Here is a 26,480-nt window from a genome sequence, read left to right on the forward strand (position 1 = left end):
TGATGTGGATGTTCGAAAAATTCATTGTTTTTTTGTAAAGTTTTCTCAAGGTTTTGTAAAGTTTGTAAAGTCATTGTTTTTTTGTAAAGTAAAGTATATATATATATATATATATATATATATATATATATATATATATATATTAGGAGAGGCAGAGGTGTTTCGCAATGTCCTCTCTTAAAATATATATTTTAAACAACGCTTAATGAGGAATTTAATAATATCTTGACTGATTCAATCTCCAGAAAATACAGTGTCTCAACCATAAGGGTCTCCGACTTTAACACTTTAAGCTTTTCGTATTCTATTGTTTGTTTATTTATTTACTTTTTTGTAGCATTGCTCGGTTTTGAAAATAGGATAAATTTAATAAAAAAATACCATTGCTTTGTTTGGAGATATTTTCTAGTTCTACTCAGTTCGGTTCCTGTTATTTAGTTTAATTTGTTAAAAATATAAGTCATTATATATTCTCCAGTGTTTAAGAAAAGGTAAGCATTCGCACAACAGCTCGTTGTGGGCCGAGGGTTCCAAGAGGTTAAGGCTGAACAATTTCCATGATTCTAGCAATGTGGACGTCAATATTGCTGACAAGGTGTCTCCGCTTTCCAGATAAGTTTATACTCATCGACCTCAAGATGATTGGGCTTAAAGTCATTGCTGTGGATCGAACCCCTGTCCTACTTAATTGCAGCTCATTACCTTGAGCCACTGAACTTTTGTGACAAGAGGTAAAAAGTATTGAGTTCGTAGATTTTGCAATTTTTTTTGTCTTCCTGCGTGCCAATGTTTAGTTTTTCAGCTTATGATTAATTGATTAACAAAATTATATTGATAATGTCATTATAATTGCATACAAAATTGTTAATTTCTACGTTAAAGTTATGTAAATGAAGTACATAATTTAACATTTTTAGACAAATCTCAAATTGTTAACCTTTTTTATATTAAAGTTATATAAATAAAGTTGCATAATTTAATATTACTAAACACCTATGGTTGCGGGTTCGAATCCCGCTCAGGGCATGGATGTTTCTCTCTGTGTCGCTTTCTATTGTGTGAATGCGGCCCACCCTATAAACGGGTATCTGTGGCAGTGTGGCGTGGGTAATGTTGCTCGCCTCCGTTACTAAGGTTCCCAGGAGCCCACTGGGTAACGTTAAATGGGAAAAACTTCCCGCCTCTTCTTAGGAGAAGGGCGTAAAAGTTCAGTGCCTGCCATTAGAAAAAAAACATACCTAAACAAATCGGAAAATGTTGTCCTTTTGCGTACGGCTAGTACGACAATTGGATCTAATTTCCGGTTGCTATGGATAATAGGGCGTGTCTTTAGCTTTTTTTTAAATTAAAAATATATTTCAATTAGATTATAAGTTGTCTTTGTGTCCCTCATTTATTAATTTCTTGTGTCAAATTAAAGAAAAATATTAAAATCTCTCACAATCGGCTTAAAAGTAAATGTTTTTTTAATCGAAAGGAAAAATTTTAAGTTGTCAATAAGCATAAACATAAAATAAAATTGAAACTTTAATCACAAATTTTTTTAATTTAGAACTTACAGTGCACAAAGAACTAAAAAATAATAATAAATAAAAAATAAACTGACCAACCTGAATAACCTTTGATCTAATGATCGAATCTTCACGTTTTAGGTTACAATCTTAATGGTTCAAGGGGGTGACCTCAAATATGCTAATTAATTAGAGTATACGATATTTTAAGTTACGAAATCAGATAATAAAACATACTTTTTTCTGAATAAACATACCGCTTTTGGACTCATTCTTAATGGTTCAAGGGGGTGGCCTCAAATATGCTAATTATTAGTGTATATGATATTTTACGTTACGAAATCAGATATTAAAACATACTTCTTCTGAATAAACATACCTTTTTTTGGCCATCAAAACATCGGGAGTAGCCGCAATGGTTCTAATGGAAATATGACTCCAATAGTTTTGTCAGGAGAGTACTCATAAGTTTAGACTCCTTATCATTTAATTTTATTTTTTGCGCATTTCGTTATCGTTGGATAACTTTTTAAGCGATTTGAAAAAAAAATATGCACGCAATTGTAAAATTACTTTCTCCAAAGATAACTCCATGCATAAAATAACTTCTAATAAATATTTTTTTATTAATTTATTTAATAATGGTCGAAAAAAGTTTGAATTATTAGGCATCACATTTTAGCATCATTTTAAAGAATGCGATTTTAAATAGTGAATTTCAAAATTTTAGCGAAATCAGCAGAATAGTGATCAATGTATGGTTCATTACGTAAAAAGTAAAATAAGCATTAAAAGGTCTAAACTTCCGACCCATCTCTTGGCCAAAATATTGGGACCATATTTCCCAGATTACGGCTACTCTTGATAGATTGATTGCCAGAAATACGAATCCTTTGCTAAAAGGGTATGTCTACACAGAGAAAGTACGTTTAGTGTAGTTACGTAACTTAAAATATCGTCAGCACTAATTAATTATGATATTTGAGGTCATCCCCTTGAACCATCATGATTGAGTCTTACAGCGGAAGATCCGAGCATTAGATCAAGAGTTATTTAGGGTGGTTCGTTTATTTTTTTCACGCTGTGTACAGTAAAACAACATCAAAGGATTATACACGTAATGTATTATTTAGGTTAACTGGAATCTACATTGAAACTTAACATATTTCGGTTTAAAATGGAAAATATACGAATTTCAAAATTTAGGTTTTAGTGTTTATTGAGATAGACTTGAATTTTAAATTTGACGCGTAATTTAGTTTATTATTAAGATTTATAGGTTTTTTTTTATCTTGAAAACTAAAATATGTTTCATATTCATGCTTTTAAAAAAGTGAAAATTTAAGTTTTATTTTAACCTTAAAAATAATACTTTAGGCCCATTCCAAGAGATCTAAATATTTTTCAAAGATGTCAAAATTATTTTGATCTCACCACAATATATAAGAAATATATGAGACCTTAAAATATGCGTGACTTTAGCGACAACTTTATACCGACTTCAAATTTTGAAATCTAAATAAAAGCTTTTCATGCTTCATACTAATCTATTATAACCATATTTTTCCTATTTATAACGCGGATAGAACCAGATGAAAAGACAAGGTCAGCTTGGAATGGAATTCTAAAGAAGGCCAAGACCCTCACAGGGCTATAATGCCATTGCGGAATGAAGGATATATTAAAATAGCAGAGTAAAAGTGTATTAAATTCTGAGCTTAATTGGAGAAAAAACAAAGTGTCAAAAGACAGTGATATTGAAATTTCTTTAAAGAATTATATAGATAAAAAATCAGAAAATATTCCTCTGTTTTCTAAAACAATTCACTATTTCTCGAATTATTAAAATAGTCATAAATTATTATGAAAAATGTACCGAACAAATCAATTTTTGAAAAAATCTGAATAAGATTGTTAATAATAAGAGCCCTTCTTGCATTCTTTAAAAAAAAATTATTTTTCATTTTCTATTTCTGCTCGAGTTCTTTCTGTTTGAGTAGAGAACTTTGTAATAAAATCTGATTCCCATCCAAGTTTAAAATGAAATCTAAGTATAATTTTTTTATTGTAAGTTTCATTTTAGTCAATTCATTGAACAATTGTTTTCATTATAAATATCCTAGCAATTTTTTGTCATATATAATTATGCCTTTTATTATACTTACTATTTCAAAGTTTCTCAATGTTATATTTTTTTTCTTAATTAATACTATTTAAATTAATCAGTTTCAATTATTCTATAAGAAAACCTTGATAAAATGTTTTCACAAGGAATAAACACAATCACACAATGTTATAGAATTAACAAACACACGATATTTACACAATTCCACACAATAAGTAGCTACTTGTTTTACTAAATTTATTTTTGGAATGTCTTTCATACTGTAACTTTTTTGCAAGTTTTGCGATCGCTGATGGCTGAATTAGAAAAAGACTTAGCCTTACAGTCACTAAAGTGAGTCTATGTGGTTGTGGAGGTTTAAAAACCGCTCCCATCAACAGCAAGTTTTCACAAAATTAATTAACTTAAGATTGAAACGAGTTAGAGCCTTTAACAATTTAAAACTCCTTTATGCACCTTCTAACCTTGTAAAGTATTGTAATTTGTAAATCCTAATTTCATTATATATAAATACAATCAGTCTACAATTTCTATAAATAAAGTTTTAAATAATATTGAATAATATTATAAACAAATTTATGCAATACCAGCCTAAAAATCATTCAGATAAACTTTCAGAAAGATATCAATTGGTAGATACAAGGGTTACACAAAAAATTAGAAATGCTTCTATACTAAAAAAAAAAAAAAATACTGAGAGAAGTAGTTTATAAAAAGTTAGAATTATTTAAGTTATACTCGATTATGTAAAGTTATATACAATGTCTCATACATATCAATGAAGTTTAAAGTTTTTAAAGGTTTGTGGTTTTGAGAAAATCATTTTATAAATTTAGAAGTGCTTAAGTTATACTCGATTATGTACTAGAGTTATATACGATGTCCCATACATATCAATGAAGTTTAAAACTTTCAGAGAGTTGAAAGACTATCTATAAATTACAACGGAAAGTAGTATTTTTGAACACCCTATGCCAAAAATCTAGCAATAGGTCTGTAACTTATGACAATTATTTTGGTTATTATATCCAACATCTGCACAAAATTTCGTAAACGTAGCTTAAATATTTCTAGAGATATAGACATTTTTATAAGAAACTTATTTTCTTTTATCTTACGTTTTTTTGCTGCTGTAACTCTAAAAATATTTAATTAAATCAACATTTTTTTTAAAGCAATTTAAAATTAATTACTAGGACGTTAGCTTGCCGGCAAAGGGTTAAGTGACAATCTGCGACAAAGGGTTAAGTGGTATAGCAAGTTTTATGTTTGGACCCTATTGAAAACCAATTGTGAGAAAACATATATTTATAATAAACAAATATCCGATTCAAAAAGCGCTATAAGAATTAAGTAGTATAAGAATTCTTTAATCTGTAAAGCATTTACAAAGTATCGCATATTAATACTTTACCCGAAGTTTGATGTAGCAGGACAGTTTCAGTTAGATAGTTTTGGGCAAAGATAGTTGCTGAATTAAAAATAATGTTTGAAGCACGTATCACCTCATAGAAGACAAAATGAACTCTTCCAATACTCATAGAAACACAAATGTTTTCAAAGAATTATACTCGATGAGACCAGAAAAAAGAACTGATAAATGATGATAAGCAAAACAAAATAACAGATAACAGGCAGTTCCGTTGATTTCGAGAAGATATTTTAATCACCATATTCCAGTTATGAAAAAGAAAGCAACTTCTAATAAATCAAAACGACAATAATCAAGATCAATTTTCAAAGAGTTTATTTTAAAAATTAATCCCATATTTTCTGAAAAAATTGTTTGAAGATTATTACATTCTAACTTAAAAAAATTATTAAATTTGAGTGAGATTGTAATAATGTTCAAAGTTGCCGCACGAGGTATATCATTTTTTTTCAATTAAACAATTGTTATAGCATTCTAAAGAATTCAATTATATTGAATTCAAGATCTATTTTGAAAGATTTTGTTTTAAAACTTAATCTCACGTTTTTTAGAAAAATTGCTTGAACATTGTTACATTCTAACTCAAAAAGTATTAAATTTGAATTAAAATGTAATATCTTTCAAACTTGCTTAGGAGGTATTCCATTTTTTTTCAATTAAACAATTGTTATGGAACTCAATTGTATAGAATTAAAGATCAATTTTCAAAGAGTTTGTTTTAAAACTTAATCTCACATTTTTCGAAAAAATTGTTTGAACATTGTTACATTCCAACTCAAAAAGTATTAAATTTGAGTTAAAATGTAACATCTTTCAAACTTGCTTAGGAGGTATTCCATTTTTTTAATTAAACAATTGTTATGGAATTCAATTGTATAGAATTCAAGATCAATTTTCAAGGAGTTTGTTTTACAACTTAATCTCACATTTTTCGAAAGAATTGTTTGAACATTGTTACATTCCAACTCAAAAAGTATTAAATTTGAGTTAAAATATAACATCTTTCAAACTTGCTTAGGAGGTATTCCATTTTTTTAATTAAACAATTGTTATGGAATTCAATTGTATAGAATTCAAGATCAATTTTCAAGGAGTTTGTTTTACAACTTAATCTCACATTTTTCGAAAGAATTGTTTGAACATTGTTACATTCCAACTCAAAAAGTATTAAATTTGAGTTAAAATATAACATCTTTCAAACTTGCTTAGGAGGTATTCCATTTTTTTTTTAATTAAACAATTGTTATGGAATTCAGTTGTACAGAATTCAAGATCAATTTTCAAAGAGTTTGTTTTAAAACTTAATCTCACATTTTTCGAAAAAATTGTTTGAACATTCTTACATATCTTAATGAAGTAATATTATTTTTAATGAAATAATAATTTCTCATTAAAGGTAATTCCATGTTCAAGAATTGACTACAAATATTTTTAATTGATTGAAATTATTATAATTACATTAATGCATCATAATAAAAGGATGTGTGCTTTTAAATCTCTTTCTGTATCTTTTTATCTCCAGATCCATCCATTTGTGCTAATGTACTGAAAATCAGGTCAAAAAAGTAATATTTTGAGCACACAATCGATATTATGCAGTGTCTTTGGTTTGACATCGGGCAAGTTGGGCAATATAATTTTCGATTCCTGGTATTAATAAATAACATGATATTTAACAATACATGCGTGATACAGCCAGAAGCGTGTAACACCTATTGAAAATGCATTCAAAAAGAATATGGCATTTAAGAGCTTGCTATTTAGCAATTACAAAAGCATTTCCTTTTAAATATTCAATAGAAGTAATACATGATGGAATTAAAAATATAATGTAGTAAATAATGCTATATTTAAATAAATTTGCAGTTGAAGGTATTTTAGCTGTCGTGCAATGCTTTGCAACATATTTAGCAACCGAAGCAATGGTATTTTAAAAAGTATTTTACCTCTGTTAAGAAATGTATTCAAAAATAATAAGGCATTTAACAACGTCATATTTAACGCATTTTTTCAATAATATCCAAGAGTATAATAATTAATGGAATTTAAAAATAATTGAGCGATTAATGTTATTTATATTGTATTCAGTGTTATTTAGCTGTAGTATACAATGCCTTGCACCACATTTAGCAACAGTAACATGGTGCTGCAAAAGTCTTGTAATACCCGCTTAAAAATATGTTAAAAAATAACATTGCACTTGACAACTTGATTTTTAGCTATCACAAAAGCATTTTCTTCAACTTATACAAACAAACAAACTTATAGTAAAAAAAAAATCAATGGTACCGAGAAAAAATTAATAGTTACGTGAATCAATAGTAACAGCAATGGTAAAATTAAATAAAATCAATGTCAGCATGATACTTAATTACAATAAGAAATAATGTAATAAATTAATGTTATTTATAATAAATTTGCAATTAATGGTGTATATATATATATATATATATATATATTCCAACCTAAGTGAAGAAGATGAAACGAACGTCTTTTTACGTGCATATCTTATGTCAGGTCTACCATATCAAGCTTAATAAAATATTTCGTATTAAATACAGTAATTTATTAAATGATCTACAAGTTGGTTCTGATATATTAGTGGCTTTTTGGTGCAGAGAAGTGCCTTAAACTAAGATTTTATGGGGTTAACAAGTTTCATGTGAAGAATAGTATTAAAAAATATATAGCGAAGAAGTGCAGAAATTAATTGAATGTTCAACATTAAATCCTTAGGTTACTAAGAGCATAAAGATTTTCATATTCCTTAGAGAAGCAGGGTGGTACAAAATTTCCTAACCTATGACTTTAAGATTAACTTATTCAATGTCCATTCTATTAAATGGTGAAAAATAAAATTCATGTCACACTCCACTAATTCTCGTTGCAGAGGAATCGTCTGATTGTTTAACACTATAAGTCTGATTTTCATTGCTAGCATAAGAAGTTAAAAGCTCGACAATCTCGTCACTCGAAGCTAGATCCTTAGGAGTAAGGCCAAGGCTGTCCTTAATTTCGATGCGAGCTCGTCGTGAAATTAAAATTTTGACAACATCTATTTTTCCGGCTTTAGCACTTAAATGTAGAGGTGTACGCCCTAAAGAATTTTTAATTTCTATATTAGCACCATTATTTAAGAAGATATCAACATATTTCTGGTATCCAAATTCAGCAGCTTTATGCAGTGGAGTGTCATTCTGATTATTTCCAGCTTCAAGATCAGCACCTTCTCTCAATAGGCGCTCAACAATCACATCTCTTACATTCATAACAGCGTAGTGCAAAGGCGTATCGCCTTCGCAGTCTTTAGCATTTATATTAGCGCCTTTTTCAATTAAAAGCTCAATTACTCTGATACTACTAGCGCAAAATATAGGTGTTGTATCATAATTACTTTTAACTTCAATATCGGCCCCTTCTCTTATCAGAAGCTCGGCAATCTCATCTTTTCCATGCTTCACAGCGTAGTGCAAAGGTGTTCCTCCTTCGCTACTTTTAGCATTTATATTAACGCCTTTAGCAATTAAGAGCTCGAATGCCTTCTTACTACTAGCCAAAAACAGAGGTGTTATATCTAGATAAGCTTTAGCTTCAACATCTGCCCCTTCTCTTATCAGAAGCTCGACAATCTTATCTTTTCCATGCTTAACAGCGTAGTGCAAAGGTGTTCTTCCTTCGCTACTTTTAGCATTTATATTAACGCCTTTTGCAATTAAGAGCTCGAATGATTTCTTACTACTAGCCAAAAACAGAGGTGTTATATTAAGATATGCTTTAGCTTCAACATCTGCCCCTTCTTTTATCAGAAGCTGGACTATCTCATCTCTTCCATTCATAACAGCGTAGTGCAAAGGCGTACACCCTTCGCCATTTTTAGCATTTATATCAACGCCTTTTTCAATTAAAAGTTCGATTACTCTGATACTACTAGCGTAAAATATAGGTGTTGTGTCAAGATTACTTTTAGCTTCAATATCGGCGCCTTCTCTTATCAGAAGCTTGACAATCTCATCTTTTCCATTCTTAACAGCGAAGTGCAAAGGCGTACACCCTTCGCTACTTTTAGCGTTTATATTAACGCCTTTTTCAATTAAGAGCTCGATTACTCTGATACTACTAACGTAAAATATAGGTGTTGTATCAAAATTACTTTTAGCTTCAATATCGGCGCCTTCTCTTATCAGAAGCTCGACAATCTTATCTTCTCCATTATCAACAGCGTAGTGCAAAGGTGTTGTTCCCTCTCTACTTTTAGCATTTACATTAGCACCTTTAGCAATTAAAAGCTCGATTACTCTGATACTATTAGCGTAAAATATAGGTGCAAGAAGAGTAGTGTAAGAGATGCAAGGAGCGTTTTGCAAAATTGGATTTCCATTGCTATTTTTAGCATTTTTATTAGCGCCTTTTGCAATTAAAAGTATGCGTATCGCATAAAACAGAGGTGTTTCATCCTGATTACTTTTAGCTTCAACATCTGCACCTTCTTTAATTAACAGCTCGACAATCTCATTTTCTCCAGTCATAACAGCATAGTGTAAAGGTGTTCTTCCTTCGCTACTTCTAGCATTAATATCAGCTCCGTTAGCAATTAAAAGCTCGAAAACCTTCTTACTAGTAGAAAAAAACAAAGGTGTTTCATCACGATTAGTTTTAGCTTCTATATCTGCGCCTTCTTTTATTAAAAGTTCCACAATCCTATCCTTACTTTTGCTAGCAGCGCTGTGCAAAGGTGTAAAGCCTTCGATAGTTTTAACATTTACATTAGCACCCTTTGCAATTAAGAGCTCGAATGCTTTCTGGCTTCTTACATGAAACAGAGGTGTCTCCTTATTAGGTTTATTTTCAGCTTCTACATCTGCCCCATTTCCTATTAAAATCTCGACAACCTCATCATTTCCTCTCGAAACAGCCTTGTGCAAAGGTGTTTCTCCCACGATATCTTTGGCTTTAATATCGGCGCCTTTTGAAATTAAAAATGCAGCGATTTCCTTATTTGAAACAAAATGCAGCGGAATGTTCTTTTTTGCATCAACAGCATTTATTAAATTTATTTTGCTTTCTATTAGAATATTTATAATCTTCATTAAACTTTCTTCTGCTGCCTTGTGCAATAAAGTCCTTTTTGGTTTCTCAGCATCGTATGTTTCAAGGCTTTTTATTGCTTCATACATGTCACCAGCATTCGCACCATTCCTTAGAAGTAATTCAGCAATTTTCCAATGACCATATTTGTCTGCATATCTTAAAGGACTCCAACCAAAAAGTTGGTCTTCAGCCTCGACACTTAATCCCTGATACACCAATCTCACAGCCATATAAATGTTTCCGTATGCAGCGGCTAAGTGGAGGGCTGTTCTTCCTACTTTATCTTTAGCATTTAAAAAATCTTCCTTTTTTCTTATTTTTATTAATAGTTGCTTTACTATATCTTTGGAATTGGTTAAAACAGCATTATGAATCTCACATAACTCATCATCACCAGTTGTCATGTGATCGAAGAAGATGCTTGTTAACTTATTATTTGGTCCATACACATGATCACGAAAATGTTCTTTTACTTTTTCCCTTCTTATATTGTTGAAGAAAAAAAGTGAAGCAAAATATTCAGAAAAACTGTAGTGGATGAAAGTTGGCTTCTCATCGACAATATGACTAATGAAACCCCAGTTTTCCTCTCCGTCTTGCAGCTCTTTCTTGTAATTCTTTATTTCTGTCAACTCTTCTTCATCAAGAAACTTAGTTAAATCTTTTTTCATGAAAAGTGCACTTAAAGCTAGAAGCGAATATTTTTTTATAAAGGAAGCGTAGAGTGTTTTATATTGTGATCCCGGTTTTGTTAGGTCTAGTATCTGTCTTTCTGAAAGATCCCTCCTGTACCTGCTTACAACAAACGCTTTATAGAGGCTCATGAGATGCAATTTTTTCGAAAAAGTTGCTTTTGTTTCGTTGGACAGTTGGTAAGAGGTTTGGAATTCTTCATGAAAAGCTTCAACCAGCATTTTTGTATGTAATGGTATTCCTGTAAATTCTTTATTTGCATCAGAAACGGGTTGTAGAACATTGTCAAGCAATGTGTTGGCGTAATGATCAAACTTTTCTCCGCTATGTCCTAACATTTTACTCAAATGCTTTCGAATAAGCATCACCTGATCATCTCTAGATAGCGGCTTTAGACTGTAGGATAGCACATTTAATATATTTTCCAGTTCATTTTTCATGTGTGGCCGTGTAGTTATCCAGAAATGGTTCTCTGCATTTGATTTCTGTAAAGCTTTTAATAGTTCAATAATATTCTCCTTGTAATCAGGAACTATTTCATCAAATCCATCAAGAAAAAAGGCAACTTTACCTGCAACATTCAATCGATGCTTAAATAATTCTCTCTCCAGAGGTGTGTTTAGACCAGCTATGTCCATAATAAATGTAAAAATTTGGTCCCTATCATTAATAAAATCTGCATTTGCTAGTTTTCCTGTATAGTCATTTAAATTAATTCTCACAACCCACAAGGAAGTATCAAACTTTTTCATATTTTGAGCTAATTTAGTCAGTATCGTAGATTTACCTGCACCAGATACTGCACTTATAATTACTATGCGTCCATTTATGTCTCGAAATTCAGATACATTGTCTATATCAATATAATTACGCAATCTTGATAGAGCACCGCGAGATTTTTGCCATACAAATTGGTAATCTACTTCCTTCAGCCAGTGAATATTTCGGTTTTCATATACATTACACAGTTCATTAAAATCCGCACCTGCCTCAGAAATCAGCACTATATCTTGTCCCCAATTAAGATTAGATTTTTGAATTTGATTGTCATAGGTTATATGAATTTCATAATCATTTTCAAGATCTTTCTTAATTTTTGACTGATTAAAAATTCGATCTATGTAGTAAGTCTCAATATCCCCCAGATCTGGAAGGGCTTTGCCTACCTCTAACATTTCATTGCTGATAAGTTTGGATAATGTTTCCTCATTTACTATATGATTTAATTCATTTGTTATCAATGAACTTAAACTTGTCTCTTCACCTTGAAAGAGAATTTTTTTCTCTAAAAGTGTTTTCTGAGAATAATTTGCTAAATCACCAAATTTAAACTTTGAGTTATCCTCCATTTCAAAATAAAGTTCAGAATTATTTCCTAAGCAATCATCTAAAACTTTCTTACTTTGAGTAACTAAAATAAACTTAAGCTTTGGTTTATCTCCTAAAACACAGAATAATTTTTTAAAATACGCAATTAACAATTTTTTATCTTCTTCCCAGAGTTCTCTATTACTATCAACAACAAATAACACAGAAAATTCATTATCTAATTGTTTTACGTATTCATTTATTGTAAAAAACTGATCTAAAATTAAAAGTTTTCTCAGACTTAGAAAAAAGGTTTTACTTGCTTGATCGAATCTTTTTTTCTCTTTGAGAAATTTATGTAGTTTTTTTATTTCAATTACAGGGTGCGCTTTACATATTAGTTGCAAAAACTGCAAGCTCGAATGATTTAAAAAATCAATATACTCTATCGTTGCCTCCTTCAGTTCAATATACTCAATGGATTTAAGATAATTAAGAGACTGTTTTTTATAAATCTCATTAAGAACTTCTAAATTCTTTAATTTAGTTATCTCACTGCGAATATCTGGAAAAATAAACAATATGTTTTTGACACAAATAATTAATTCTTGCAATTGTTTTTCCGAATTGCGGCTTATTATACCTCGCCCTACTCCCTCTTTTACTGCAAGATTTTCCAGTATTTCTTCAATTTTGTCTTTACTTATCACTCTTCTTGATTTTTGATCTAGCATAAGAAATAAGTCATCTGCGACAGAAAGCATCGAGAATTGCTTTAATTTGTGACAACTATCCAGAAATTCAAACTCCGATTGTGTAAAAATATTAGCACTACATTCTCCTTTTTCCACACTTTGCACTTGGTAACGAAGCGTACAATATTCGCTATCATCAGGAGGTGGATTATAATAGTTAGTACAATTAGCCAATTTATGAAAATGTTCATATTCATTGGTGTTTGTTGAAAATATATTAAATATTTTTTCAGCTATTATTCCACCTAATCCTTCTTTTACTAATGGCCAGTCTATGACCTTCATTATCTTTTTTGCCGAACTGCATATCAATGCCTTTTTAATGCTGTTCATATTGTGAGTTTCCATTGTGTATTGAAAAAAATCCCAACTAGATGATCTGTGTGGTATATTTTCAATAAAAACCCGGTATAAATTATCAACGTTAAGATGTGAGTGAAGAGTATTCACCAAATTTGGTGCTGATAGGTAAATTGTGACATCCAAGAAAAAAGATGAATGGGCTTTACCGCTGTAGCGTACATCAAAGTCACTTTCCATTTTCAACAACATGTCTTTGCAACCTGGACTGTCAAAGACTACTGTATGCGTGTGAGAACCTTCTTTTCTGCTTTTTACAAAAAAACAATTTTCGTCTTTAGTTAGATATTTAGTAGAAAAAGAAGTTATTTGCGCCAACCACCCTCCCAAAGAATGTCCAGTAATTGACAGAGTCAAATGCACTGATTGTTTTTTATTGAGTTTTTCCAGTTCAGCCGCAATCTCATTGGCAAAAGAAATCGCAGAACTCATTTGAGAAGTGTATTCATTCGATAAAATACCTTCATAATCAGTCCAAAGATCATTCACGCTCTTTGGATTTGTTCCTTTGTGTGCAATTACAACTTGCATCTGATCGGGATTCCAGTATGCAGCGCCAAAATAACCATCACCGGAATTTTTTGCTGTTGTTAATAAGATCCATTTTTCTTTATCCCCGAATATTGTTTTTTCTTTTTTATCCAGTTTAGTCTCATTCCATATTTGCTCCAGTGGATGTAAACATCTTTTTTCATCCTCATATACTCGAGAAGAAAATTCTGCCAAGAGATAATCACTAGGATAAATGCAGCTGTCAAGACGAATTACTCTTGCATGACTGTTATTTAGAGTTGATTGGATCACCGATATGAAGTGTTTATTATTTAATTCTAACTTAATAGCTTTTAACTTTTTGCAGCAAGGAAGGGCCATCTTTAACTTGGAGCATGAATAATCTCTTACAGTGTTGTCATTCTTACCTAGAAAAAGAAATTTAAAATTATTTTTAAATAAAACTACTACTACTAAACTAGAAAAGGGAAAATTTTTAAGAAAAATTAAAAATTTAATATTAAGTTTTGCTGCTTCATAAAAACTGTAAATAAATTGAACCTAGAAAATTAGAAAAATGCAAAGAAAAAAGAAAGAAAATAAAAATAAAAAAGGAGAAGAAAGAATATAAGCATATGAAAAATTACAAAGTATTATCTAAGACAAACATAAAAAGCATATAAATGTTTTCTTAAAAAATTTAAAAAACGTTTCTACTTAAAATTAAAACAAACGTCAAGGAAAATATAGTATCGTTTTACCAGACACTAAATTATTATTTCTTTTCAAATCCATTAATAAAACAGACTCAAACAGCTCCAAAACTACACTAAACTTAAAAAAATAATAAAACAAAAACAGAATCTATAGTGGACGTAGAAGAAAAATTAGTGGAAGATAGAGCTACATTAAGATATGATCGACTAATACGAGACTAAGAGTGAAAGAATAAGGAAAAGTTTGAGAAAAAATTAAGAATTGAAGATTACTAAGTTTTATTACTACGCGAAGATGTAAGCACATTGAACTTGAAGAATGAAATAGAAGAAATATAAATAAAATTAGAAAAAATAAAATAAGAAGCTTTGGCTATATAATACAATATTAGGAAACACTATTTTTAGGGATATAATGGTGTGGGATATAATATATATATATATATATATATATATATAGAAGTAGAGATTTTGATTCGCTAAAAGGATATCGCCACTCAGACGGTGGGGAGTTTTTGGGAGTATTTTAATGTCTACTTCATTGACGAATTATTAGCTTCAGAAAATAAGCCCATTAGCTTTCAGAAAATAATCTTTTATCTGGTCTTATCTGGTTCATCTTGACTTTTTATGTCTCTTTGTGAGAGACCGATTTCTACATCTTAAACTTGATAAGAAACATATGTTTTAAGCTTATCAGTTAACTCGCATGAGAAATTCTATATTATATATATATATATATATATATATATATATATATATATATATATAAAATTAAGAAAATGCTCATTGGACAATTCCTAAACGGTCATGAAAAAAGGGTCTTCTTACCAGAAGGAAGCAGAAATTAGTAAAGCAGTGAAAGTTGTGATTACCTCAGACACATTTTTCATCTGTAATTCATGCTGTCCACTGAACTATTGATGAGTCCTAGGAGGATATTATCCCACTCCTCTCTCAAGGCAGATTTCAACTCTTGCACGGTTTGCAGAGGGTGTATTCTTTGTGAAACTAGTCTGCTAAGGGAATATTCTAAAGGATTCAGATCTGGAGATTACGCAGCTATTGCATACGGTTAATATCTTCTCTTTATATTGCGGCTGATACCTCAGTGTTCCTGAGTGTCCGCTTATTGTCGTCCATAAACAGAAAGTCTTGATCTGCCAGAAACATAAAAGACAGACATGATCCAGAATAACCTCTTTAAAATAAGTTGCTCAAAGATGTGAAGCAGTGTCCAGCCATTGTGCATAATGACTGCACGCACCGACACTGACATATCGATCACGTTTTTGAACCTATTACTGTGTACGACGTGTTTGTTTTCTCTTTCCACGCTAACTGGTTGCCAGAATCACTTGCTGAATCGTTTCTTACACCAAAGTTATCTTTTTGGACGATGGCGTGGTTGAAGCGGGATGCATCGAATTGGTTTCTGTGTATGCAAACCTACCTGATTTTATTTCCGTGAGATGGTTCTGCCATAACATGTGTGCCGGTAGTGGTTTCAATGTCTGCAACTTTATGCTTATGCCTAGGAGAGATATTTCAGTTCCATTTTGCTATCAGCTGTACATTTCAATCCTCTTAAAGTTTGGCGTTCCTTAAAACAACCACAAGCATGCTATTGCATAGTATTTCCACCTTCAGTGGTCATTTTGAATCTCGAGATGACACTTCTGGAAACTCCCGATGCTGCGGCCACGTTGATCATATTTCGACCTGCTTCCAGTAGTCTAACTACTCGTTCCGGATCATAAAACTTATATGATATGCACTGTTATATATATATATATATATATATATATATATATATATATATATATATATATATATGTAAAATGATGCAGTCGGACCCAGCAGGAAAACAGACACAGGATTTTAATTAAATCAGAGTAACTTTTATTTGATCATTCTTAGTTGAATGGGAGCGAAGAAGTGATGTTTACTCCATCAGCAAACAGTCTTTCTGGTAGGGAAAATCTTGCAAAAAATCCTAAAATGTCTCTATTTAGGGAAAAGAGGGAAATCTCAGAAATTACTATTGGTTAATGAACTTGCTCGAGTGATTCCCACGGCTTAAAAGGGAAAAAAGATCTTTATTTAAATTTATGCATAGTTGGGCCAAAAATAGATTTAGAAGCAGGATGTAGCTTTCAAAAGTGTGAGAAAGTATTTCGATTTGAATAATTAATTAGTAATAAAGTAGGAGTTGCTTTATAGCAAAGAAACTAACATAAAAAGATTAATAAAAGCTTTTTATGTTACATCCCCCCTAGCCAAAAATGTTTTTCATAAAGTGTTAGAGGAAGAAGAAAAAATTGAACTAGAGCTACTATCAAAATGAAGTGTTAGATCTCCATTTTCAATAATTTTTTGTGATTAAGTTTTTTCAGTCTTTCTTGATAATCACAGTAAATAAAGTTATTCCTCATACTAACACAATTAAAATAAACTTTTCACTTAAGACAAGAAAATCTATAAAAATTTTCTAAAAGATGTATCTATTCATATTCAACAACATGAAAGATAAAAAAAAAATATGAAAATGCAAGTGATATGAGATATAAAAATACAAATTGACACTTTTTATCAAAAAAAATTTCAATATAAAATGTAAAAAAAATTTGACACAATGGTCTTTAATCTGAAGTTTAAGACTTCAGTGTTATTAGGGGAAATTGTTTTGCTGGATTGGGGGCTGTATTCCCCAAAAGGAGGAAAACAGTCCCTAGTCCCAACAATGATGTGCTGGAAGATCCTAGTTTCAACAAGATGCATAAGTATTTATTTTTTTGGTTTTCACCACAGAGAAAAACTACCATCGCCCCATATCCTACTAGATTTGGGTAAATGTTGAACTTGAAGAAAATTTGAAAGGTCGGATCCTCCAGAAAAAAAGGGACCACATGTTCCATTGAACTATGCGTATTGTCGTCATATTCGGTGTCTTTTAATTTTATTTCAACAATGAAAAATCATTAAATTCAATATAAAATATAATTAATTCTATTATTTAAACTATTACATGTTTTTTATTCGTGACATAATTTAAGTTTGTCAGGTGGGTGGTACCTTCGCAATTTTGATATATGAACTGCTTCTGAATTTTCTTTATTATGAATATTCTTTTTATTTATTTTGTAATTAACATCAGAAATTTTTTCAAGAATTATATATGGACCGGAAAAAGTTGGGGTAAGTTTCCTAGTATTGGGGTATTTAAAATCTTCATACATTACAGTATCATTTGGGGAAAATTCAATATGAGTGAATCTTGCATCATAATAAATTTTATTCTTTTTATGATATTGTTTAGTTCTTTCAACTGCAATTTTCCTTGCTTCTTCTATTGGTGGAAAAATTTCTTCAGATAAAGGATGATTAAATGGGAGAGTGCCAAACATTAAATAAGCTGGTGGGAATTTAGTTACTGAATGTGGAGTTAAATTATATTCTTTGGTTACTTCTTTTAATAATTTAGGCCAAGGAATTTTTTTAGAAGAATCATTAATTTTACATTTTAATCGTGTTACAATGGTTTGTCCTAAACGTTCAACTTTTCCATTAGTTTCGGGTCTATGGGCTGTAGTTAACAATTGTTTGATTTTGTTATGTTTAAGAAATTTTTTAAAATGGGAAGAAGTAAACGCGGCATTTCTATCACTCAAAATACTTTTAGGGGTTTGAATTTGAAAAATTTGGTGCAAAAAATTTACATAGGTTTCCGTAGTTATTGATTTCGAAGCAAAAGACCACATATATCGAGTGTGATGATCAATTACTAAAGTTAAACATTTTTTGGTAGAATTATAATAATTAAAACCACCTACACTATCGATTGCAATTATTTCAAAAGGTTTGTCAACTGGGGGCATTTCCTGAAGTAACCCAAATCTTTTCTGTCTAGGTTTTTTATTAATTTGACAAGTATGACAATGTTTGTTAAAATTTGTAATATCCAAAGTAATATTTTCCCAATAGTAAACAGGAGTAAGTAAATTAATAGTTTTTTGAATTCCCGGATGGCCAAATTTTTTATGAGTAATTTCAAGTAATTTATGCCTTAAAGAAAATGGAACAACAATTTTGGTAAAACCCTTTTTACGTATACACAAAACATTATCTATTTTAATAAAATTTCCAGTTAAATTATCATTTTGTTGGGCTTCGCGAATTTCATCTAATTGCAAAAGATGTGAAAAATGGCTTACATTATTTAAATCAACATTACTATTGTGTTCAATATTGTCAGGAATATCTCGGGATAACATGTCAGCTTCAAAGTTTAAGGTGCCTTTTGTGTATTTTATATCATAATCATACATACTTAATAGTAAAGACCAGCGGAACAACCTACCCTTCAGATTTTTTACATTTTTTAGCCAAACTAAAGCCGCATGATCTGTATGTATGGTAAATTTATTTCCAAATAAATAGTGATAAAATTTGTTTAATGCATCAACAATAGCAAGACATTCCAGTTCTGTGATAGCATAATTTTTCTCATAGTCTCTAAGAGAACGAGAATGGAATGCTATTGGATGTAAGACACCTGAAACATCTGGCTGTTTCAAAATTGCTCCAACACCACTTTGACTTGCATCAACAAAAATATGACATGGTAACTTAGGGTTAAATATTTTCAAAATTGGTTTACAAACTAAAGCATTCTTTAAAATTTCGAATGCCTCTTGACATTTGGGAGTCCAACACCAGGTTGTATTTTTCTTTAAGAGATTATTTAAAGGTGCTCTAATTTTAGCATAATTATTTATAAATTTATTATACACATTTATTGAACCTAAAAATCGTTGAAGAGATTTAACATTAGTTGGAGGTTTCAAGTTTTTAATTGCTTCAATGTTGTTGTTATCAGGAGTTACTATACCATTGCATATTTCATAACCCAAAAATTGAATTTTAGTTTGCAGAAAAGAACATTTAGAAGCTTTTAATTTTAAATTTTCAAATCTACATATTTCAAAAATTTCCTTTAGATGATTTAAATGTTCTTCAAAACTATTAGAATAAATTATGATATCATCAAAATAATTAGCTGCAAATGAAACTTTATGTTTAGTGAGTATTCTACGTATTGTTCTTTGAAAAATACTAGGGGCGTTCTTCCACCCAAATGGCAATCTTAACCATTCGTATAACCCACTATTGGTGACAAAAGCAAGTTTTTCAGTGTTTTCAGGGTTGATTGGAATTTGCCAATAACCACTTACCATATCGAGTCTACTAAAATAAACACTGTTCCCTAATTTATCTATAAGTGTTTCTATAAGAGGCAGCGGTTCTGCATCTGATTTAGTAATTTGATTTAATTTTCTAAAGTCTATACACAATCTACTTTTTTTATTTTCATCTTTTTTATAAACTAAAGTTACTGGAGCCGAATAGGGAGAAGAGCTTTCTTTAATTATATTATGGTTTAACAATTCTTCAATTTGTTTATCTATTTCCTCTTGTTGTTTTGGGGAAGTTTTGTATGCTCGTAAGGATACTGGTAAGTCTGATGTTAATCTTACCCTTTGAGGTTCAATTCTTATTGTCCCTACATCATATTTATCTTTAGCAAAAATATCTGAAAAATCTTCTAAAATTTCCTGAAGTTGGGAATTTTTTTCATCATCTTGAATTTGCACAATTCCGTCAACATGATTATGACAATGTTGTACACCATTACCACATTTAGTCTCAAGAACATTTGAAAACTCAGCATTATTTTCAGTTTTGCTATTTAAATCTTTATTTTTAAGTCTATTTTTTATTTTATTCTTCGTTAAATTCTCTTTGTTTACATTTTTATTTTTGTTTACTTTCATGTCCAAAACTTTATTTTCCATAATCATTTGATTTTGCTTATTTTTAATTGATTTAACATTCATTCTTTCGTTTTTACATTCCTTATTTTTATACTTAGCTTTATTTTCTTTATTGGCATTTTTGTTGCAATCATTAACCTGGATTTCAGGAGAAATGTGTAAAGACAAGTTGCTTTTATAATCCGAAAAAACTATCAGCTTCCTCTGATTTTGCATTACAACTCGTTCAACACAATCTATCACTAATTTAAACCCATTACATTCCTTTAAACCCAGTATGGCATAAGGTAGATCAGTATTTAAAATATAAAATTCCACTGACCTAGCTATATCTCCAATTTTTAAATTTAAAGTACAAGTGTGGTTAAGTTGCAAAATACCTTTTGTTTGTTTTACATTAACAAAGTCTTTTCTTTCTTTTAGGACATTAAGTTTTTCAAAAAGCTTAGCCGGAATTATATTTAAAGTACTTCCTGTATCAATGTTTAACAGGATAGTTTTATTTGTCAAAATTGGGTTTTTGTCACTTATATTGTTTTTGTTTTTATTTTGTACATATCCAGTTACTATTAATTGACAATTTTGTTGTTGGTCACTTTCTTGTTTAGGCTGAGTTTGATTCTCAGCCGTAAAAATATTAGGTTTGTTTATACAATTTTGGCCCCAATGATAAGCATTGGTTATACCAAGCTTATCACAGTATTTACATGGCTTAGGAGGCAACTCCTGGGAAGCCTGGGCGAAATGACTTGTTTGTTGTTCATTTATATGAAACTTTTCATTTCGAATTCTAGGTCTAAATTGGGATTGTTGGTTATAACTTTGACTAGGCCGGGAAAAATTTTGATTTTGTTGAGGATTATAATTTGGATTACCCGAGTTGTTAAAGAATGGCCGCCTTGGTACCCAGCTTTGATATTGTGGTCCATACCCATTAAATTTGGATTCTGGTAATTTTTGTTTAGTTTCAGTTTGGGGTAAGACCGTAGGTACATCATGAATTATTTTCGAAACAATTGTGAGCCATTCAATCGGGGTTTTGGGTTCTTTTAAAACCAAAAGTGTCCTAATTTGGGGAGGCAAATCTATAGATAGACCCTCAATTATATGTTCATTACTTAAACCTATCTTTCTACCTAACTCTACCTTTTCAGTAAAATATGAGTTAAGGTCTTTAGCTTGGCCAGAAAATTTTAAATTTTGAAAATCGTTTAAGCCAAAGGGAGGTGAAAAATAATGTTCTTGAAAAATTTCAACTATTTCCTGATATGAATTACAATTAAGGCAGTTATTAATATACAATTTCAAAGCTGAACCTTTAATGAATTTTTGAAAATTTCTAACTTTCCATTCGTCATTACATTTAGCATCTAGAGTTTGTTTTTCGAAGTGTTTGAGCCAGGATGTGAATTGAACACCAATGTCAGGCTCAAAGACTAGTATGTCTGGTTTATCCTCTACATTTTGATGCATATTAAATTTGTAATTTTTGCCACTCAGTAAGGGCATTAAAATAACCAAAATTCAATAATTAAATATAACATTCAGAAGGAAAAAAAAAACTTAAGTATATGAATAGCACATCTTTTGCTTTTTTAAACACCATAATAAAATAAAAATTTAAATTTCTCTTCTACAATTAATATAATATACACTATGATATATAATGCAATAAAAAGAGAGATTCCTTAAATAATTAAAATTATAATCATACTGAATCAAAAGTGAAAAAAAAATATATAATGGTAACACTAAATTTTAATATAATTTAATTTAAACAAATAATATGGTAAACCATTGAATAATAATATCAATAAATGGAAATATTATCAAAATATAAATATCAATAGCCATAAATTTGTTTGTTTAAATTTCGAAATATGAGCGTGAATGATTAGAAAGCATTCACGTTTAAAAATTTCACCTGGAGAATACTATTAAAAAATATCAGAGCACGATTTGTCAAATAAGTATAATTGATATAAAATGTGTAAAATATTAATCCCCCCAAAGAAGATTTTCTTGGCACTCATCCATTTTTGTTCATAAGATTTCACTGATAAGCACGATCCACTAAAGTTCACACACTGAACACAGCTTGCTTTGGCCAACATTAAGTGCCACCAAGATGAACTTCAGGAAATGTAGAATCGCTGTCATTTTGAAATAGGCATTAAATCAAAAATATGGAACAGGTCTTTAGAGGCATGGAATTCTCGTAAAGGTGAAGCAAACGAAACATCATTTTTTTTTCTTAATGTTTTCTCCATAGTCGCTTCATTCCAAGTGTAAACACGACAGTTAGTAAAAAGGGGAAAGTGTCGCCAGCCAGGGTCAAGGTTCATCCAAATCCAATCAATTTCGCAGCATTGGCAATAAACTGCTCAGCATTCTCTTCTAGTCGCTGAGAAGTCCACTTACGATCCTTTCGTTAATAGGCTCAAAACTTCCAACATAGTAGAAGTGTGTTTTTTCAGTTAATTTTTTTTTCTGTTTTGAAGAAGCATTTAATATTATCCTGCTCCCGTTTCATCAATTCTTATAATCCTGCTCGGCTTGTAAAATGATGCAGTCGGACCGAGCAGGAAAACAGACACAGGATTTTAATTAAATCAGAGTAACTTTTATTTGATCATTCTTAGTTGAATGGGAGCGAAGAAGTGATGTTTACTCCATCAGCAAACAGTCTTTCTGGTAGGGAAAATCTTGCAAAAAATCCTAAAATGTCTCTATTTAGGGAAAAGAGGGAAATCTCAGAAATTACTATTGGTTAATGAACTTGCTCGAGTGATTCCCACGGCTTAAAAGGGAAAAAAGATCTTTATTTAAATTTATGCATAGTTGGGCCAAAAATAGATTTAGAAACAGGATGTAGCTTTTAAAAGTGTGAGAAAGTATTTCGATTTGAATAATTAATTAGTAATAAAGTAGGAGTTGCTTTATAGCAAAGAAACTAACATAAAAAGATTAATAAAAGCTTTTTATGTTACATATATATATATACATTCAAGAGCCAAAACGTTATAACCCCCCCCTACATTTTGCAATGATCTCTCCTGGATGACGTGGAAGGGACGTGATCAGGTGGAAGTGGTATTTGACTGTTGCTGGAGAGTTTGAAGAATCATTTTTTCACATACTTCCGTGTGTGATGGGAAAGGCTGCGGATCTAAGCGACTTTGATAGAGGGCAGATTGTAATGACTCGAAGGCTTGAAACAAGTATTTCCGAAACTGCACGACTCGTGGGTTGTTCTGTAATAAATTGAAATTTATTATAAGTTTTTTTTTGTAATACTTTTAAAGATAGATTATTTGTCTGTAGATGGCACCACTACGGTAAAGTTTAAATTCAATCATAATGATATTTTCTTTAGAAATTTTGAATTAGTCTTTTAAAAAGGGATTTTTTTGGGTAAAATCTATGTAACTAAATTTATTAATATTTATTGAAGATGGTATTATAACTTGTATAGGGTATTAGTGGATTCATGACGGTTTTTCTCAGGGATCTTTTTTTTTGGTTCTGACGTCCGCCGGATGCGGGATGACTCTGGACATGGTAAACAGGTCAGTCTAGATTCTTTCGCCTTGTTGAAGGGAGGATAAAAGAGAAGCGACGAATGTGGCTAAAAGCAGTAGTAGCAGTTGCAGTACCAGTAGTAAGCAGTTAACCAGAGCAGTATCCTGGGGATACGGAGTTTGTCCGCTGAAGGAGTGGTTCGTGACAGTATCTCGGAGATGGTGGATCGTAACCTTAGGGAAAGCTAAACTGAAGTCTCTAGCGGGAAGGACTACCGGGATTAGCCAAAAGCCGATATCTTTGAGACGATGGGCCAAGTCCGAAGGAATCTATGCTGGACGTCCGGTGTCCCCCTTCTACATGCCTAAGTCGCTTGAAATTAAAATAGCTGGAGAAATTTCGAGATCCTAGCCAAGGAGTTTGTCCATGAGTTCATCTACCTTTCCGGTGGGCGGTTCCAGAGTGAAAGCAGTAAATTCCGTAGGGTACTTATAAAACTTTAAATTTTATTTCGTTAACATTTTAGAGGAATCATTTACCGAAAATTCTGAACTGTTATGTTGTGTTTTTTTTGTGTAGGAGAACAATCAGCATTTAAGTGTAATTTATAGATATCATAAACCAAGTCTGGGTTTTTAGAAATGTTAAATGAAGTTTTTATTTTATAAATGTCTTTTTTTTGAACTGTAGAAGTTGAAGGTTATGCTTGAGTGTTTTAAGGTTGCATTTTTGTTTTAATTAATGTATAAATGTTTATTCCCATGTTGGCATTTGGAAATGTGTGAAATTATGTTTTTTGAAGATTTAGAGGTGCAATAAAAATGAGTTTTAAATGTTGAAAGTTTTCTGTAATTCATTAGATATTTGTCTACTAAATAACCTGGGTAACCGTTACTAAATTTAAATTTTGAGATCACAGCCAAAGGGGTAACGGTACAAATTGGTGCCGTGACCAGGATAGGCAAATTTAATAGATAGAGCCTAAATGGGTGCTGCAATCTTTTGCATTTCCAGATGCTAACATTTGACTTTTTATGTGTTTTAAAGTTGTATCATATTTGAGTGTATTCATGTATTCCCAGTTTTTGAAATAGACGTAAACAAGTTAAGATTTACTCAATTAATAGTGTGCTTGTGAAATTTGAATTGTAATCGAATATGTGTCCTAAAGATAAGCTTTCGCCACAGGATGGTCAAACGGGTGTATTTATACCTGGCAATTTTTCCCTTTTAACGTTGCAAGTACTCCGGCACTGTTAACGTATGGTAGGGAATTAACTTTACCTCTGGAATTTCTCAGGAATCATAAACCTTTCTCTTATGCGGGTGCTGAGGACTTTGCCAAAGATTTACTTGGTAAATTGCATAGTACTTATGCATCAGCGAGGGAAAATCTAGAATATTCTGCAGAAAATAGAAAAGCTCGTAGAGACAAAAACGTCAAACAATATAATTTCCAAACAGGGGATGAAGTATACTGGTTCAATCCTGTGTTAAAGAAAAACCAGTGCAAGAAATTTGCTAAATTTAATGAGGGCCCTTTCAGGGTGGTTGAAGTCTTATCTCCGGTCACTTTGAAAATCCAACATACAAAAAATTTTGGCTATACTAGGGTTGTTCATGTGGAGAATGTGGCAAAGGCGGAGCAAAGATTGGAAATTTTGCGATCCAGAGATAGTGGGTTCGGTGACCAAATCAGTGGCAGTATAGATAGGGAAAGAGTAGAAACACCTGCTCCAGAAAATCTACTGTATGAGACAGGTAAATTCGTGCCTTTTCCGCAACCTCGTTATAACTTAAGACAACGAGTAAATGGACGGGTCATAAGAAATTAGAATTTGTAAGAGGGGGGTGCAACTAAATTTTTCTTGTTATAAACTGGGTTATAAATGTTTTGGGGTGGAATGTCAAATGTTCTCCAAATATGGAGGAGGAGTTTATATCTGGCGGTGCATATTTTTGTTACATAAGCCGGAATGTAGTAGGTCGGTGGAGACTGTTTTTTGTTTTCAGGTGGACCACGGTCCTTTTATGTACATAAGGGTGAAGTGTAGGTCTCCACCGGCAATTGTAATGATGTATGTAATCAGTCAAAACTGGGTTTGTCCCATTTTTTTTTATGTTATTTTGAAAATGCAGATTATGAATCTTTAGATGTTTAAAATTTGAAAGCTGAAGATTGATAACGTTGCTGTACAATCTTTTCCTGACCCCCTATGGGCCGCTGGAAAAGGTATTGCTAAGTGTAAATCTGAGTTATAATGTTTTTTAAAGTTAAGTGTAGTTTAAACTACTTTGGCGCATATTTGATTCCTCTTTTCTGTTTCCTTGCAAGGTGCACATTGTTAGGGTCAGATTTGATTTTAGTGATAAAGATCTAAAAGTAGGTTTAAAGCCGCGTGGTGCTTTTAGAGATTTTGAACTTTAAATAGGAATTATTTATGAACAGCTTAGAGAAAAGGAAAAAACGGAATTTTTTGTGTGAAACCAGTAATTTAGTTTTCTTGATTTCTTGATAGTGTTCCAGGTCATTTTAACATAGTGCTATAGTGTTTCAAAAAATTAAAAGTATTTTAATTTTTTTTCGGTGAGGCGATGGTATTGTAATAAATTGAAATTTATTATAAGTTTTTTTTTGTAATAC

General features: G+C 31.1%; 1 protein-coding gene across 2 annotated transcripts in view; it reads right to left on the minus strand.

Moving 5' to 3' along the window:
* LOC107449245 (uncharacterized) overlaps nt 1-26,480 on the minus strand; it is a 51,776-nt gene that overhangs the window by 13,198 nt on the left and 12,098 nt on the right. The window contains exon 2 of one of the 2 annotated variants that reach the window (XM_087161493.1): nt 1,475-14,192. The exons of the other annotated variant lie outside the window; for it this stretch is intronic. Coding sequence (XP_087017619.1) covers nt 7,933-14,145 — 6,213 coding nt within the window. The 5' untranslated portion in view covers nt 14,146-14,192 and the 3' untranslated portion in view covers nt 1,475-7,932. Of the gene's footprint in view, nt 1-1,474; nt 14,193-26,480 lie in introns of those variants that run through there. 2 annotated transcript variants of the gene reach the window in all.

The sequence above is a fragment of the Parasteatoda tepidariorum genome, chromosome 4, assembly GCF_982258835.1.
Source record: "Parasteatoda tepidariorum strain Cologne lab strain chromosome 4, Ptep-v5.0, whole genome shotgun sequence".
NCBI classification, from domain to species: domain Eukaryota; kingdom Metazoa; phylum Arthropoda; class Arachnida; order Araneae; family Theridiidae; genus Parasteatoda; species Parasteatoda tepidariorum.